This window comes from Prionailurus viverrinus, chromosome B4 (assembly GCF_022837055.1).
Source record: "Prionailurus viverrinus isolate Anna chromosome B4, UM_Priviv_1.0, whole genome shotgun sequence".
Classification (NCBI taxonomy): Eukaryota; Metazoa; Chordata; class Mammalia; order Carnivora; family Felidae; genus Prionailurus; species Prionailurus viverrinus.
In genome coordinates, this window is record NC_062567.1 from 51,986,792 (window position 1) to 52,001,191 (window position 14,400).

A 14,400-nucleotide genomic window follows, 5' to 3' on the forward strand; every position below is an offset into this window, starting at 1 on the left:
ACTAAGTAATCCAGTAATTCTGCTACTGCATATTTTTTAAGTAATCTCTGCACCCAAAGTGGGGCTCTAACTCACCACCCTTAGCTCAAGAGCCACATGCTCTACTGACTGAGCCAGGCAGGCATCCCACTGCCACTGGATATTTTGTCAAAGAAAACAAAAACATTTTCTCTAGTTTTTTAATAATATTTTTATAATTTTTTAATGTTTATTTATTTTTGAGAGAGAGACAGAATGTGAGTGGGGAGGGGCAGAGAGAGAGGGAGACATAGAATCAGAGCAGGTTCCAAGCTGTGAGCTGTTAGCTCAAAATCACAAACCGTGAGACTGTGAACTGAGCTGAAGTCGGATGCTTAACCAACTAAGCCATCAAGGCACCCCATTTTTAATATTTTTAAAAGCCAGTGTGCTGCTACAGGCACAATTCAAAAGTAGATAAGTAAAAAATAAAAGTAATAATAGGTACTAGAACTACTGAGTTCAAAGTTTACAGCTTTGGCCCTAGCTTAAGTGCGGTTAGAGACCAGGCTATACCGGAACCCATAGCTGAAGTAGATAGCAAACCCAATCAGCATCCAGACACCAAATACCATCCAGGTGGCAGCTGACACCTGCATCATAAGGTAAACATTCATGAAGATGCTCAGTACTGGGAGGAGAGGCAGAGCAGAGACCTTAGAGTGAAGGGAACTGGAGCTCTGAGGCTGTCTCCAGATGACCCCAGTGAGCCCAGTGATGAGCACCAGGAGCAGCACAACCACCGAAATCCACACTGGGTCTCCAGAAAGCAGGACTGGCCACTGGGCCAGCACCAGGCACAGAAGAATGAGCAGCATAACAAGCAGTAAGGAGCAAACATAGATAACTCGGCCAGAGAGTGGAGTGGGGGTGGGGCTGCCTGGAAAAAGTAGTCCCTGTAGAGTCAGCCTCCCTGCTGCAGGTCCATTCTCATCCTGCACCTCTGTTTCATTTTCATCATTCTGCATCTCAGGCTGATACCTGATGATGAGAACACAAATAGCAACCATGGAGTAAGATATCATGGACCCAATAAACATGAGGTCCACAACATCAGTGATTCCAAAGAAGAAGGTCATGATTGCTGCAATGATCATAAAGATTAAAAAAAACATTCTGATGATGATGTTCCTGGTAAGGATCCAGGCAATGACAGGGAACAGGAGGCCATCCTCTGCCATCTTGTGTAACAGCTGGTATATGGGGAAAATAAGTCCAGAGATACTTCCCAAAAAACTACAGAAAAATCCAAACACTAGAATATAGTAGGCAGGAGCCCAGCCAATAAAGAGAAATGCCTCGGGCAAGGTGCTCCCAGGTTGAAGCTGGTAGTAAGGCACCATAAGTGTAAGTGCTAAAGAGACACCAAAATACAGCACGAAGAGGATGAACAGTGAAATAACAATGCTCCTGGGGATGGAACGTTGGGGCTTCTGGGCTTCCTCAACTCTGGTAACAATTTTCTCAAAACCTATAAATGCATAGAAACAGGTAGCTGCTCCACGGAGAATCCCCTCGAAGCCAAAAGGCACAAATCCTCCAGAACCCAGAGGGCCCAAGCTTGAGGTGTCATTGAGTCCAGCCTTTACGTAGTCCTCTTCTGTGAGCTTCCAGTTGTGCAGGTCCCCCTTAATGAAGCCAGCGATGATGACAAAACTGAGAACCAAAATTTTCACCAACATGACCACTTTGGCAAGCGAGGAAGTTGAATCATACCAGAAATCCATGAAAAACCACAGAGTGAACATAAAAATGAAGCTTATATGGTCTTCTCTAAGGTAGTGGGAAACATGCGTTAAGATAAATTCTTGCAGTGTCACACGCAGTGACTCAAAAATTAAGAACAATACCTGGAAATAAATGACTGCATTAGCAACAAGGGAGAGGATGCGGTTCCAGCCAGTGATGAAAGCCCAAAGCTCACCTATAGTGACATGGCTGTAGAGATATGCAGAGCCAGAATGGGGAACCCGGGCAGTAATCTCTGCATAGCACAGCGCAGCCAACATTGAAGATAGGCCAGCAATCAAAACACAAATCACAAAGGATGGTCCTGCTTGATTGCTGACCACCTCACAAGCCAGGACATACACACCTACACCCAGTGTGCGGCCCACACCCAGGGTCACTAAATCCAGAGTGCTCAGTCTTCTCTCTGGGTCATCCTCAGCCACTGGTTCCTCCAGCATAGGTCTGCGTACCAGTTTTTGACCTAATGTACGAAATGTCTGATGCAGCATTCTAGCTGGAAATGAAGACTATTCCAGGATCAGAGAGCTGTAGCAAGTCCAGGGTGCAGACTCTGGGATCTGGTTCAGTGAGGCTGAGTTTAGCCAAGTTGAGTTGCAGCTGCTGAGGTCCATTACTCAGGCTTCAAAGCTGCTGCTTTGTATTTCATCTAGTATTCGATAGCCCTTCATAATGCCTAAAGAAACAATAAATATTTACCGAACTGAGTTGGTGTTCAACCAACTAAAGAAAGCTCACAACCAAAGCTCAGAAGTCCCATGTAACCCATTGCAGCCCGAGCATCACAGAAACTGAAATCAAAGAAAATCATTAAAAAAAAAATCAACACTGCTTTCTCCTCAGAAAAGCATCAAATATCTCCCAACATTCTCCTTTTTACACACTACATGACAAAAATCCCCTTTGGGTTTCATCTAACTCATATAGCTTCATGGACTAATTAAGCTGTAGGACACAAAGGGCACGAAATTCTTGTGCAATAATTTACACATGGGATGTTTGTGTGGTGCTTGAGCATAAGTTATGACACATTAATTCATGGACTAGAGGACCTTGTTGCAGTTGCAGAACCATTTCTTAAGTATCATCTGAGTTTAAAATACAAATATTGGTCCCAGTGTCTTGAAACTCTTTGACCCGAAATCAGTTCCCAAGGTCAGATGGCCACCTTTCTCCTCATTTTGCATCATCCATTTAGCTATACTAATGGCAAAAAATGTGCTGTCCAACCCTTCCCTTTACCCATCTAGGCCCACAGGGGGCTCTGTGAGAAGAGAGGAAGAGGGAGAAAGAGGCAGGGCTTTCATAACTAGCTGCAAGAACGACAGCAACAGGCTGTCTGGTGATGAAACACTAGAGTAACAGGTGCATTAGCCAACCAAGTGTCCATTACTAAGGGAGAAGAGTCAGAAAGGCCATTTTGTGAATTCTGACATTCAGTAAACCTCACCCAAAGCAACCAGGCAAAACTTAATATAATCCACAATTATGAGAGTGTGATGGGTAGGAAGGAAAGAAGTCACCTAGCTCAGCTGCTCACAACCAAAACAATTCCTTCTCTCTCCTCCTTCTCTGAGTTCCAGTAAAGAAGATGAGCTCACTTCTGCAGGAACTCTGCTCACTAGTCACGCTATGCTCTATAAACACCCTGGGCCATCTGTGATGTCAGCTGCTAGCCACCTCGAGACCCTGCCCTGCTCTGTGAGCTTATATTAAAACACTAACTTGTAACTCCCTCTTAATTTTCCACTATAGCTATTTTCCACTCACTCAAACCATGGTCTCAATATGCCAAAGATATTTTCTTAACGAAGGAACCCTACATGTGGTTCCTCCTTCCCCCTCACCACTGCTGCTATTCAAACGGCTGCCTCCTGAATTGGAGCAAGACTTTGGTGAGCAATTCACAGCAATGCCCCAGAAATGAGTAGTGGAGAACAGAGAAAACAAAGTCATACAGCCCCCACTCTCCTCACTTCTCAGGCTTTGGTTTTGAGAGAATTTTAGGAAATGTTGCCAGAGGTTCCGAAGACAGAAAGATCACGTCAGAATTGAACAGTCTTCTGTACAGATTAGCAAGGGAAATCCTAATGTTGTGGGTCAAAGCTTCTGTGTACAAATCTATCTAGACTCCTTATTAACCACCCACCAGTGACAACCAGTTCCAAGGTTATGATTTACTAAGAAGCACACACATAGACAGTCAATACTTAACTCATGGAATCTTTCTACACTGTGAATGTCATTGACGTGCACCCCCCCCCCAACCCAGGCTTCAAACCCTTCAGTGTTTCCACTGCCCTCCCTGCTAAGTTCATCTTTCAGCATCTTGCCTGTGCTAATTCCTCCAGGCTCATCCCCTGCCCACTCCCTGCTCCAGCTGCAAAATTCTACACTTACCCTGTTACCTGTCTCTAATGTCCTCTTGTCGCCTGCATTTAGCTAACCCCCACTTCTCTTTCAGTTCCAAGCTCAGAAGTTGCTGCCTCAGAAAGCCTCCCCTGACCCTTATGCTGCTCTTCCTGTGTGTTCTCATAGCACCCGGGCTTCCCCATGTGCCATTTATCCTAATGTATCAGAATTCCAGCTAATCTGCCTGTGTCTTCTATCAAAGTGTTAGTTAGATGCTCAATAAATACGTGTTGAATGAATACACAAACTGAGAATAGAAAACTGAAAGAGAACATAATCCAGAATCCCTAGCTAATTGACTTTGAGATACATGCTTTGCAGCCAAACAATATTTATAATCCTGATTTAGGTAAAAATATAAATTTTATTACCTTCCTTGTAGAAGGCAAGGGAAATGAATGTGTGAAGGAAAAGGAAACTGATGAACCTTGCCTACACATCATTCATGGCTGGTATAATCCACACAGGGTGACAAAGAATTGTCAATTTTTTTTGAAGGCATCATGCTCAGGCCCTGTAACCTAGGCAGGATATTCTAAGGCAGAGGATCTCACTTTGGGGGACAGAGACAGGGATCACGAAGACTGGGAAATATTTTCATACTTCACATCCAGTGGTTCTGGAGATTCTTATCCACTAGCCCTATCCTTCCCATGGCTGCTCAAAACCACCTCAAATGACAAGAAATTGTCCTCATATCAAAGAGAAGAGATTATAAAAGCTTCCTTCACAGATAAGCAGCACAGTTTAGCAGATAGGAGTAAGGCTCTGCTGATACATGGTTCAGGTTCAAATCAAAACTCAACCTTATACCAGCTACTCTGGACAAATTAGTTACCCTCTTGCTGCTTTGGTTTCAATAACAGTCAAATGAGGGTAAAATTTCCTCAAGGGTAATTATGAGGCATAAGAGAAATGATGCCTATAGAGTAATTAGCACAGTGCCTAGCAAACAATATATAATTAATATAATCTACCTAAAGTTTATTATTGAAAACTGATGCAAACTGCCAAACTTTGAAAATCAGTTAGTCTTTATAAATGTCCGGCCCCAAAATCATCCACTAAAACTCAAACTTGTTAGCTCGCTCTCGTGAGACAATGAAAACAGCTTTATTCCATATATTTTGCCTTGAAAGCTAAGTACCCTAATTAAACACACTCATACGTGGTGCTAAACACTTGGAGGTCCTAGGCTTACTGGGTTAGTCCAGGCATCAAAAAAAAAAAAAAATGCAAGCTTCAAACATCACCCCCATCAGCATCAGCATCAATATTTTTCCCTATGGATGCCTCATCTTATTCCTAGAAGGGGCAGTGCTGGGTACTGTAGTGGTAAAAGCAAAGGACATTATGTCAGAAATTTTGGATTTGAGCCTTCATCCTTCCACTTCACTATATAAACCAGGGTTATTTGCTTGATCTCTCTAAGCCTCAGGTTTCCTCACCCACAAGGAACCTTACTTCACTTCCCTTCGAGGATCCACATAAGAACTTGATGAGAAGATACAAAATACCACCCAACAATGGTGGGAGTGTAACTGGGATCACCATCCTGAACCACAATCAGTGGAATTAAGAATGCACACACCCTCCCACCCTACCATCTCTCCCTGAGATATGCACCACAAGGAAACTCTCTCTGAGTCCGTAAGGAGGCTTATATGAGCGAGTTCATCACAGGACTATTTCTGAATTTGGAGCTATGCCAGCCTCGGTTACTAGACGAATGTACAGGTAAAATGTGCCATATGTACACAATGAAATATTACATAGCAGTCAGAAACAAAGTCGATTAAAGATAACAACATGGATAGATTTCAGAAACAATGTTAAGTAGCAAAGTAGAAGCAGGATGAGGTATACAACACAATCACATTTATATACATTTATAAAACAGCCACAAAGTGCTGTGTATTTGTCAAGGATACACACATACCTGTTAAAAATGTCATGCCACTCCTCTGATAAAATCTTCCACTGGTTTCTCTTTTCATTCAGAGGAGAAGCCAAAGTCTGGATTTACAATGGCCTACAAAGCCCTACAGTATTTGTCAGTGACCCACCTACTACCCAGCCTCAGTTTCTCCCTCTTCCCACTTATTTTTCTCTAGCCTCCTAACCATTCTGGACTCTTAAGATACCAGGCAAGACCCGACCTCAGGGCCTTTGTACTTGCTGTCCCTATGACCATACCACTTCGAACCCAGATAGCCCCATGGTTGCCCACTTCACTAAATTTGGTAAAATAGCACATGTGTAGCACAGCCTTCCTTAAGCACCACATATAAAACTACAATCTGTTCCTACCACCCAGCCATACCTTATTCCCCTGCCCTCATTTTTCTCATAGCACTTGTCATCATTCAAGGTACTATATGTTGTACTTAATTGTCTATTATTTGCCTCACACTAAAAGATGTAATTTCCATGGAAGCAGGGAATTTTTACCATTTGGCTCTTGGCTATATTCCCCACATTACAACTGTGTATTTGTAGAATGGATAAATGTATCCAAATACACATACAGAGCGTGGATTGGAAGAGCATTTGTTAAATACACTAAAGCAGGTGCCTCCAGTGAAGAGGGTAAATGAGAACAGAGATCAGGATGAAAGGGTAAAATAAAATGCATTGCATGCAAAGGGGTCTGACAGGAAGCAGTGATGCTAACAGTCCATGGCTGAGGGAGGGGTTGACTCCACTCTGCGCACTTCAGATTCGACAAGGAATTGCATGAGATAATGTTGTGGGAGTTAACTTGAAGGGTAACTGGATCCTGTAATTGTTAGGACATGGAGAACACAGAGAAGGAACACCTGCTAGAAAGAGGGTGGAGAACAAGGGAAGATGGGGCACTCCTTCTACCAGTTCCTTCTGAAACCATTTCCCTTTTCCCAATTCCTCTTTCTCCTTCACTCCTTCAACTGTCTCTGGAGACTCCTTACTGGGCAATAAGGATGCTTGTACCACATTTCTCCCTCTGCGGAACAGTCCTCAGCCACCTCCCTCCCAACAGACACAAGAGTTGTTCTTAACATTTGTTGAGTCACAGAGCCCTCTGAGTTTGGTCGTCTCAAAAAATTCCCTACACTCTCCTGAAGTCCATTCATGGACCCTGAGCAGGAATCCCAGAGGAGGACCATGTGAATGGCAGGGTCGGAGATGGGTAATGGTTTGATCATTTCTGTTTACTTCAACTGTGTGTGCAGGGTGGTTCTTGTGCTCTTTCCAATTTTACTGAAGATGAGGGAGAGTGGGCTACAGACAGAGTATGCAGCTACCAGAGAAGCAGCCCAAGGAACAAAGAATCTGGTAATTAAATAATCATATTTCATTACTCCAACACAAGCTGGCACAAGAACAATAAACGAGCAAGCTTATAGAAGAGAAAGCAAAGCCGTTAATGGGAATCCTGAGAGACCCTACCACAATTCCAGCTTACAACAATACAGAAACATCACCCTCAAATGCTATTTTCAGGACTGCCCTTTCTCCACGTGGTAATCTACAATTGCTCCGATAGTTTATATTCAGTCCAGACTCTCCGACCAAGCTGTCAGAGCCCCGCCCTAATTCTCTCCCTACCCTCAGGCCCATCACCTCCTTCCTGACTCAGCTCCTCACATCCTGACTTACCCTTCCTGGGATGAGCCTTTGGCCTGAGTAAGTGCCTGCCCTGCCAGGGATGCCCTCCTCACTCCTTTCTGTCCAGTCTTGATGCTCTAGTTCTTCTCAGTCCTATTGTACAACGTTTCTCCTGGTGATTAGGAAGCCTTTCCTAATCCATCCTGACCGGTCCCCATCTCCAACTTCCCTCCAATTCCCATCAGTACTTACAGTCCACCCTGATGCTCAGCTAAAACTAATTTTCCCTTTCTGTCTGCTGGTGTCCTGAGTGTGTCACTTAAATTCCTTTATAATCTAAAAGCTTCTGGAGGTCAGGGCCAGGATCTATATACCTCATCTTTCTGGATTCCACACTCCCACCTCCGACCCTCACTACCCAGGAAAAGATTCTGCTCATAATCGTACAAAACAACCATAAGAAGCATTTAGGACAGAGAAAATGAATTTATAGATGATCGACTACTATATCCTGAGATTCCTAGAGGAAATTTGTTTTGTTTTTTGTTTGTTTGTTTGGGACTTTGTTTTCATTTTTGAGAGACACGGTCAAACAGAGGTGTAAACTGGAGCTAGAGCATGTACAATCATGTATTTCAAACACATTTCCAGAGTCATTGAGGGCCTTGACTCTGTGAATCTGTACCATTAAGAAACAGTCTCTCTGAAAGGAGGTGCTTGGTGCATAGGAGGTGGTGAAAGAAATGGAGAGAAAGGCCAGGGAACATGAAGCCAGCTTGTATGAATTCCATAATGCCCTCAACTCCCCCTTCCCTCTCACTCCTCCGTGTATTTCTCTCAGTTTCTGAGCTCCTTCCAAACTCCAAAACCAAAGTTCCAGCTCAAGGCTCCCAGAACAACTCCTGTCAAGTCCAACAATCCACCCGTTAAATTGCAGGCTGCCTTCCTCTCCTAGCCAGCTCCAACCACACCTCTTTGTCCTGGAGGTCATTGTGTTTACTCCTCTGTCTCTAAGAGTGGCACTGCCCTCACTCTGGACATTTCCTTTTCAAAGCATTTTCCAAGGCAGTAAGCTCTACTGGTTCCCCTGGTTGAGTGTTAACACTCTTGCCAATCAGGAAGTTGGCCTAGTGGCTCCTACTGAATTGAATCAAAGAGAGTTTGGCTACCAGCTGCTTTTCTAGAAGTTTGATAAGGACTTGAGAGGAAGGCTAAGGAGGCTGTTAAATGATTACTTCACTTCTCAAAGTGTCAGAGAAGTGAATTTAAATACAACATCTGCAGAGATCATATCAATCCTCCATATCTGAGCATAGATCCTTTCTAACCTCAAAGTATATGAAAACTCTTTGTCCTTAAAATTTCTGGACAATGAAGACTCTGGAGCCAATCAAACTAGTGACTCCCAAACATTCAACTATAAAGGTTTTTAGAAAGCTGAGCTACCCCAGAGTTTCTCAAGTCCTAACTCAAGCAGCCCTGCAACTGAGGTAGTGGCAGTCATGAATACAGGAGTAGAAGTTTTGAGTTTAGGGCAAGAGTTTTAAGTAAAGGTAAATGTTGTGTACATGTACAGCAACATGTCCAAGAGTGACACAGTTCACAGGCATATGGAAAGGCAAACAGAACAAAAGCCACCATGAACACTGGGGCTGAGTCTCATACCCAAGGGTAGAAGAAATTGGTTTCCAAAATCAAATGAAAAATGGAATCTTCCCAATTTCTCCTTCTGTTTGGCCTTCTCTTCAAGTCTGTGTCCAATCATGGTCTTTCCTTTATCTGTTCAACTAATATACTGATTCTCATTTATTCAGCACTGTAGATAAAGCAGAAAAAGCACAGAAATCTCTCCACACAAGTTGGTTACATCCTGTAGTTGAAAGCAAACAATAAACAAATAAGTAATATGGATATATATTGTGTTGGATTTGCAATCAGTGAGACAGAGAAGAGGGAAGCAAGAAAAGGTTAGGATGTGCTCAGAGTGGGTGTTGTGATTATAAAATGGGTGATCCAAGAGAGCCTCACCTTCACACTGTTGTGCAACTGTCACCACCATTCATGCCCAGAACTTGTTCATCTTCCTCAGCTGAAACTCTGCACCCATAAGCAGTAACTCCCAGTTCTTCCCTACGCACAGCCCCTGGCACCACCATTCTACTTTCTCTCTCTCAATTTGACTACTGTAGGTACCTCATATAGTGGAATCACACAATATTGTCCTTTTGCATACAGCTTGTCTTCAAGGTTCATCTGTGTTGTCAGAATGGCCTTCCTCTTTAAGGCTGAATGATACTACATTGTGTATATCCCATATCTTGTTCATGTGTCCATGCACTGATGGATATACCTTTTAGCTGTTATGAATAATGCTGTAATAAATATGTGTATTTTATACATATACATATAATACATATGTAATAAAAGTCTTTCTGAGTCCCTCCTTCAATTCTGTGGGAATTGTTGCAACCACTCACAACATAGTATGATCACCACCCACTCCTAGGGTAAAGAGACTCCACAGGTTGCCTCATGACATACTGCCCATCTCATTTTCCTTCTCTGTGGGTCTTTACACATGTCCTGGGTTATCCTTAAGCTTTCACCCATTTATCATAAAAAGGGGACTAAGATATAGGAGAAGGCTTCTCTTCCCCATTCCTCGAGTAGAAAAATAATAGACCTAAGTGGCAGTGAAAATCTTACTTCATTCATTTATTTGTTCAGTGAATAAATATTCAGAACCTCCTAAATGTCAGTTCTAAGGGCACTTAGGTGGCTTAGTCGATTAAGCATCTGACTTCAGCTCAGGTCATGATCTCATAGTACATGTGTTTGAGCCCTGTGTGAGTCTCTGAGCTGACACCTCAGAGCCTGGAGACTGTCTCAGATTCTGTCTCCCTCTCTCTCTTCTCCTCCCCACTCACACTCTGTCTCTCTATCTCAAAAAAAAGAAAAAAGAAAAACATTAAAAAAAATTAAAAGCCAGCCTAGGGTTTGATGTTACAAACACAATGGGGAGGAAAAAGAGATGTTCCCTGCATACATGGTACTCATTGTCTTTAATATGTTCTTGTATAATATTCCTGTCTAAAATATGTAACCTAATACTGATGATAAAAATGATCAGTATACAAAACAACTTTCTACAGAAAGTGGACTTTCTATAAAACAACTGACATGTGCTCTTCAAAACTATCAATGTCAGGCTGAGGAACTATTACAGATTAAATGAGAATAAAGAGACATGACAAAGAAATATAATGCATAACCCTGGGTTGCATCTGGATCATGGAGAAACACTTTAGTACCAAAGCAAAATAGGAAATTAGTAAACCTTAAGTATAGACTGTATTTCATACATACATGCACCCACACACATACACATATACATTGGACAGAGCAAGCAAATGTGGCAAAATATCAACAACTGGTCGATCCTAGTGAAAAATAAATGGGTGTTTACTATTTTTGCAACTTTCTGTAGGGTTGATATTTTGCAAACTAAAAACACAGGAAGAAAAAAAGTATATCCTGATAGTAAAGATTATGGATTCCCCATCCCTGAATGCCTTTTATAAACAAGCTTGCCATCACTTTTAATTAGAACCAAACCCCACCCAGAATGATCTAGCCTCAAATCAAGAACTTTGGATCAGAAGAGTAGGTGGGAAGGTAGAACTCCTTTGTCTGAGACCAAAGTTGTCACCAAGCAAAAATGACTGGAAAGACACCACAACCTTGGCTCATGTAAGTACACTTATAAAAACTCCATACTCTTATTGTCTTTTTGTGGGACTAACACACAGTAATAAACCAAGGCCCAAGACTTGAACTCTTAGGAGCATTGGGGAAACATATGCAGAGGCTGAGGGCAGAGAAAAATAACATCTAGCAAATAGGGGTACCAGGTGTATGTGCAAGATTTAGGGATAAATGGAGAGAGGTGTGAAAGCGAACCAGAATTTGTTGAGCTGCAAGTAATGCAGAGATGTTATTTAATTTAATCCCCATAACAACGCAATGAAATAAGTATTATTCCACTTTACAGACCGAGAAGTGAGACAACTGTCCCAAGCTCATAACCCACTAACAAGAAGAGGTGGAATTTGAACTTCATTCTTTGTTACTTCAAAGACCATGTTCTTTCTCCTGAAGAGCGCTACCACCACAAAGAGTGAAGACTCAGGGTAGAGCTATTAAAGGAGTATTTCAGCCAGTTCCTTTCATTGTGCCCAGGTCACTCACTTTCAATCACTTTCCTTTCCTTCCAAATAGATACTGATAGGCAGGAGTTAAAAGTACTGAAACCATTAAATCTGAAAGCTCTAAACCATGTCCCAAAAATAACCTAGGGCCAAAAAACTCCAGACTATCCTTTTAGATGCTAAGAAAGATTCCAAAGTATCCCTTAGTTATTCCAATACTTCCCAGATATGATTTTACAGCTAATTGTAATTCCTGCTCACAACTTTAGCCTATCTCCTTTTACTTGGCTTTTAGTGGAAATATAGGACAATAGATCTCCAGATGACAAGTAGCACCTTCCTGAGACTTCTTTCACCATCTAATTCTTTCATCGATCTATCACAATCTTTTCTAGTCACTGCCTTATTCTAGAGAAGAAAAAGAACCATTTCAGTGCAGTTTAGGGAATTCTAGAAAAGAAAGTGAAACCTTGATTCTCATTGTATAAAGGAAGACAGGAGGTCTGGGGTGCAGACATTTTCCAAAATGGGAGCCCAATGACAGGAAGATGATTGAAATTTCCCTGATATCCTGATTACTTTCACGTTTGACCTTCCTAAACTTCAGCCATCATCCCTGGCTTCCAGATGGTAGAGACACACACTGTTGGGAAAATTCTGTCAGAAAGGAGAGCCCCAACTGGAACAAAGTGGGGTAGGAGGGTTGATGGTGAGAGCTTAATGAAGATAGCTTGACAAAACATCTTTTTAAGCTCCCTATATCACCCGGCCATTTGCTCCCCAGATTTGGCTGTCAATAAGAGGCAGACTGGGAATGGTTGCCAGAGAATGGCGATATCCTCTTTATCCTTAACCCAGAAGAACCAGTACCATTAAAACGTTAGTCCACCAGTCACTCCAAAATGTGATTAGCCACTTTCCGGAACTAAAATGTCAGGGTGATGCTGGAAAAAGGACATCACCTATGTCAGAGTGATCATTCTGGTTTGGTTGCTTTTGACAACCAGAGACCTGACCTACTAGGACATATAAAATGGTCATTAGCATTCTCTATCGTGAGCCATATCTGTAACCAGCTCTGAGCTCACAGCACCTAGAACATAGTTATTATTTATTAATCATCCATGGAAATAAGCACAAAGATCAATGAACATCAGGCATGAATACAGACCTCTTTGTGTTTGGAAATCCTCACTTTTTAAAAAAAGTTATGAAGGAATGTGGACTTGAGATAAGGAATAATGGGTATTCTATCAGTATAGGAAGATCACTAGAGAAGATAAAGAATTGCCTTTCTTTTTTCATTTGAAAAGGAAGAAAACTCCAAACATATCCAGAAACAAAGGACTGACAAAGCAGCCTCTAAAGATCATGACTTTAATCAGTGAAGCTGCATAAAAATTTGGAAAAAATCTAAGAAATTTCAACTGAAATAATTGGGTTCAGATATTTGGGGATCACCAACCTAGTCCCCAATTCAATTCAGCTGACAAGAAGTTATTTAGACACTTAACACCTTTTCCACACTAGACAGGTATCTAGTAGATTCTTCAGTTTGCAAATATGCATATCCAGGGAGAGCCTCCAGCCATACTCCCGGGTCTACCCTCTTCATCCATAAAACTGATAAATCTAAATAATGGGATCCTCTCAGCTCTCCCTCAGATTCACCTAGCAGCCATTAGGGAATGCTGTCCTTGAAGCAGGATAAAGGTCTAAATCACATTCTTCCTGTTCACAACATACACCAGATAACTAAAGTCTGAGTACTCTCTATTCTCTTACTGGAAAATAACACTTTCCTCAAGTCTTAAAAATGCACGTGAACATACATGAGCACACATACACACACACAGCCAACCAAACCTGCAGTTTCCTATTCTCCATTAAGTCCAAACTTCTAAGAGTGTATTTGCAAGTCTTTCTTTTCACTGCTCTTCTACCACTTACTCCTACTATTAATATTTTCTGTGGCTCCTGCTTGAACAGGACAAATCTTTCCCCACACATGCACATCTTGCTGGCATTAACATCACCCTCACACAGACTGTTCCGCTCTGCCAAGAACATGCTCTTTCCAAACCTTTTTCAACAAGATCCTCCTTCCAGAAGTTTCTCTGAGCATAATTGAAGATAGATATCTGATCTCTCCAGTATGTTCTGCTTGCCCTCTTCTCTCCCCTCAATACTATCCAGTGGCATAAATCACTGATTTAGAACTTTCCAACTGGGAGAACACAGTTAGGGAAGAGGGTAGGAGTAGTAGGTAGAGAGGTGTTGCTGAGGAGCAGAGCTCTTGCCTGATGATCCTCTCAGCTTGCCTTTCTCTCCCCAGCTGAAGTCTGAGCTACAAAGAGTTAACTGGCCACAGCCAAGGAAGTAACCCAGGATATACAGCCAGGTTTGGCGATGTCAGAGATCTGAC

General features: G+C 42.2%; 1 protein-coding gene across 1 annotated transcript in view; it reads right to left on the bottom strand.

The window, feature by feature from the left end:
• Nucleotides 1–285: 285 nt before the first annotated feature.
• Nucleotides 286–14,400, bottom strand: part of LOC125169846 (cationic amino acid transporter 3-like) — a 48,329-nt gene continuing 34,214 nt past the window's right edge. Inside the window, exon 2 of the mRNA XM_047865636.1 lies at nt 286–2,443. Within this exon, the coding sequence (XP_047721592.1) occupies nt 507–2,258 (1,752 nt within the window). The 5' untranslated portion in view covers nt 2,259–2,443 and the 3' untranslated portion in view covers nt 286–506. The remainder of the gene's footprint in view (nt 2,444–14,400) is intronic.